Source organism: Sinocyclocheilus rhinocerous, unplaced genomic scaffold, assembly GCF_001515625.1.
Source record: "Sinocyclocheilus rhinocerous isolate Xijiao unplaced genomic scaffold, SAMN03320098_v1.1 scaffold6048, whole genome shotgun sequence".
Classification (NCBI taxonomy): Eukaryota; Metazoa; Chordata; class Actinopteri; order Cypriniformes; family Cyprinidae; genus Sinocyclocheilus; species Sinocyclocheilus rhinocerous.
In genome coordinates, this window is record NW_015650692.1 from 181225 (window position 1) to 185528 (window position 4304).

Below are 4304 nucleotides of genomic sequence, written 5' to 3' on the forward strand. Positions count from 1 at the left end.
TAAGCTGTAGACCCCGTTCTAAAAAGGATGGTTTCACTCAGGTGGTTAACTGACTCTTTTCATAGCTTCATTCTCTGGTTTTCCTGATGGTTTCATCCATCAAGTCTCATTTGCCCTTTCCCCATGTATGAGTGATTGTATGAGTGTTTGTTTAGACTAGTTATGTGTTAGCATTTAGTTAATAAAATTATTGTGCACAAATTACATGAGTTTCTGATTCTGCCTTGCAAATTAATGTCCCTTTACGATTCTGATCTAGCTACATGCTCTAATGCATTAGTAGGTTACTGTAAGAAGGTTGTTTTCTGTGGACACGAAAATATCCTTTCTTAGAGTTGATATGAAATTACACAAAATGTTCGCTGGACGAACAGATTGGTTGATGACAATTTAATTCTCCTACAGTTACTACTGACAGCCAGTATAAATAATTGTAATTAATCATAATTAATTGTAATTATTTATAGACATTCCATTTTGAGCTAATTTGCTACAGTATTTATACATTTTAGTAGTATTTGTTATTTAAATTTAATGTAAAATGTTTATTTGTTGTTTGGTGTACTGAATTTAATTTACACTAATTTACATTAAACAAATCGTTGTGTCTGTACAGGACCATTTTCATTACTGATTGTTGCCATTACAGTAGAATTAAGGGGAAAATGTGCTTAATCATGACAAGATAGTTTAATGGTTTCCCCAGACAGATTAATGAGATTAAATGTGGAGCAAATGGAGACTTAAGTCTCCTGCTTCTCAGCAGCTTGCTCCTGAGAGAATAATATCTTACATTCTCCTTCAGAGTTTCAGATAATATCTCAACAATGTCTCTGTGCTGAGATTTGCCAAAGCAATAGTTTGTGATATAAAGTCTGAGATTTCAGAACAAATTCGAACTAGGGGAGTCATAATACATCAGCATTGATAACCATGATATTTAAAAAATGAAATCCACATTCATCACATACTATAAATATATCTATACTATCTATACTCTTGTTTTATCGTAATATAAAAGAGGAACAAAAATAAACAAATAAATAAAAATAAAAAATAAACAACAAATAAACAGAACAGAACAGCACATCAAATAAAAATAAAAAAGGTATTTCCCCTATCAAGACCACATTTCCATTTTTTCATTATAATAAGCATGTGAAAAGGAAATTACAGTGTTTGTATCAAATCAAAAACACACAGTCACACTTTATAACATTAACCACAAACAGGAACCACAAAGACTGGATCACATTAGTGTGTAAAATGGAATATATTATTAATCTCTCTCACACACACACACACACACACACACACACATATACACACATTTTGTGCAGCAAAATAAACGTACAAATATGATTGCATTACAGACCATCTATATTTCCACATGTAAAAGAGGCAGTATAATATCCATACAAATGACAGACTAATACTCATTATATATTTCAGTAAATCCTTTGCAAATCTAAGATGGCAGCACACGCAATGAGAGCCAATTCAAAGCAGCACTGTCAACTACACTTGACAACTGTGATATCTATAATGTATGAGTCTCCATTTCTGTGGTGAGGAACTTGTGCTGGAACACAAAGATGTGTTTGTGCATGTGTATGTGTGTTGAGGAAGAATGAAAGGAGCACTATCAATCATTTCACTCATTAGTGTGTTAATGTCTGAGTGCTTGTCAGCATATGTGTGTATGTGTGTGTGCTTATGTGATGAGATCAGGCTCATCTCTATGTCATTATGGAGCAGCTCATAGGTTATCAGGGGAGGTGAGAGCTATTTATAAAGCCTCTTTCCTTTTCCTTCCTCTCTCTCACACTCTTTTTCTCTGCACATGCTGTTCCAAACACATGTTCTCTCTTCCTACCATCTCTCTCTCCCCTTTGCCAACTTGTCAAGGTGGGGTGGCAGACAAGCATTTATCCTAGACACTGTACATTGACAGTCTGCAAACACATACACCTACGTATGGATGCACATTCACATGCATGCTGCACGTCCTCACACGCTGGTAATATTTTGGCCTACACAATAATTGTGGAACCAATGGGGCACATACATCAAATAACCCATCAAAACAGTCGACACATCATTTACTTCAGACTTTCTTCAGACACCAATTTATGATTCACTTCTTTTAGGAATCACATTCACATCGACTGAACCTACAAAATCTCCTCCAGGACTCCCTGATCACTAAATTAGTATTACACTCTCACTAGTGCTACTGTATGTACAGTAGTACAAGCACTACTAGATTTGCTGGTCCAAAGTGACCTATATTGTTGCTGGTCCAAAGTGACCAATACCTAACCTACTGTACAGTCTGACCTACTGCAGTGGTTGTCAACCTTTTTAACTTGTTTGACCTTTTTGACTTATTGACAAAGGTCCACCATTGTCTACAACAATATTCAAACACACCCTAAGACTATTTATTTATTTAATGCACTTTAACGTATGGAAACTCCTGGTAAATAAATAAATACATAAATAAATAAATAAAAACGTAAAAATGTATGTAAATTCTGCTATCAGATTGTCTTGAGAACCCTGATTGCTACTGTGAATGCAATTATTGCATTTGTATATTTGCACACAAGTGCTCTGCAGTGCTTGTCTGTTTAAGCAATTGAAGTGTACATGTTTGTGCTTTCTTAGAATTCGCTTTGATAAAAAAAAGCATCTAATAGAATATAATAGCAAATGTAAATGTAATATCCTCCAGACATTCTGATTCAGAGAAATGAATGGAGCATATATACACAAACACAATTATCTGATGTGTTTTTGATTTGCTATTCATTTAACGCTTAACATATGCCAAGTTAACATTTTGGAAAATAGCTCGAAACAAGCTATAAATCTAGCAAAAAGCTATTAAATCCTCAACATCTTTGGGAGTTTATTTACTATGCAACTTGCAAATGTCATTACATAGTTGGTCACTCACTCAGTGATTTCCTCTGTAACCGTATGTTCCACCTGTAGACGGGAGTTCACCTCAATGAAGTAGTGTTTTCCATGCTTGTCCACCAGGAACTCCACTGTGCCTGCGTTCTCATAACCCACCTATGGAAAATATTTAAGAGTTGCAGTGTTAGCACGAAAAAACATTTAGCATGTGAGCATATGTTGTTTATGGACCACCTTAAACATCCTTAACACACACAGCTCTACTAAAATTAGGTGTGTTGGAAGTGAACAACTAGTTGAGTACCTCATAAGTCTCTAGTTCACGAATGGGCTGTTTCTGTCTTGCAGAGTTTAGTTCCATCCCTAATCAAACGCACATGCCTGTAATTTTAAAGCAATCCTAAAGACATAGGTTAGATTTTTCTGTATTAGGTGTGTTTGATTAGGAATAGAGCTAAACTCTGCAGAACAGTGGCCCTCCGGGACCAGAGTTGCCTATCTCTGGTATAATTCACGCTGCACTGTGCTTTGGAAGGCATCCAGTAAAATGGGTTGCCAAGTTAAGACATGATACAAGAACCCAACAGATCAGCTCCACAGCATGCAATAATCAAAAGATGCTTTCTGTTAGAAACTAGAAATAGTGGTAACAATGTCAGATATTTTGATATGGAAATTATGAGAAGATGAGTAAGTTTGAGAACTTTATTTACATGTGCCGGTATCCCCTGGGGCTTCTGCTTGAGCTCCCAGTGGAATGACAATTTGAACCTAACATGATAAGCAGAGATTTCGTTTAAAAAGCCCAAACTTTCCCTCTTAAATCTCTCAAGCTTGTAGAAAAAAAACCCTCAGGTGATTGGTTAATTCTGCTGAACAGCGTGGTGCCAGTGGAAGGAAGCAAAGAGGCTTCTGGTAAAAGCCATGAAAACAGCAGGACTGCTGGTCTTGACACCAGCCAAAAACACAACCCATAGAGCAGGAGATGTGTATGAGATATAGAGACAGACATCCTAGGTGAGATGAAAACAGTCTCACATTAAACATAAGAGATGAAAACAGAAGAAGGAGACAAAGATACAAGAATCCACTTCTTCTAAAGTCTGCAACTCTCTTCTCTTTTTCTGGTGTCTTCTCTTTCATAAACACTCATTCAGGGTACTTGGATACACTGAAGGGATTGAAGATAATCCGGTGCCAAAATTCACTGTAATCTGATCCAATTTCTCCCCACAATTCAGCGTTGCCTACTAATCCCACATTGGAATGAGCTTGCCAAAAGCAGACGCTCACCCACACAAACACAAATATAAACACACAAATATAATTTCAAACATAGCTTTGTAAATTTACTCAGACATATCACAATATTTACCACA

The 4304-nt window shown here is 36.2% G+C and overlaps 1 protein-coding gene across 1 annotated transcript in view; it reads right to left on the reverse strand.

Annotated features, from left to right (window-relative positions):
- LOC107712165 (pyruvate carboxylase, mitochondrial-like) overlaps window positions 1-3286 on the reverse strand; it is a 161665-nt gene extending 158379 nt beyond the window's left edge. The window contains exons 1-2 of the mRNA XM_016517317.1: window positions 3230-3286; window positions 2963-3081 (exon numbers count right to left, since the gene is read on the reverse strand). Of these exons, the coding sequence (XP_016372803.1) occupies window positions 2963-3081; window positions 3230-3286 (176 nt within the window). The remainder of the gene's footprint in view (window positions 1-2962; window positions 3082-3229) is intronic.
- Window positions 3287-4304: the final 1018 nt, after the last annotated feature.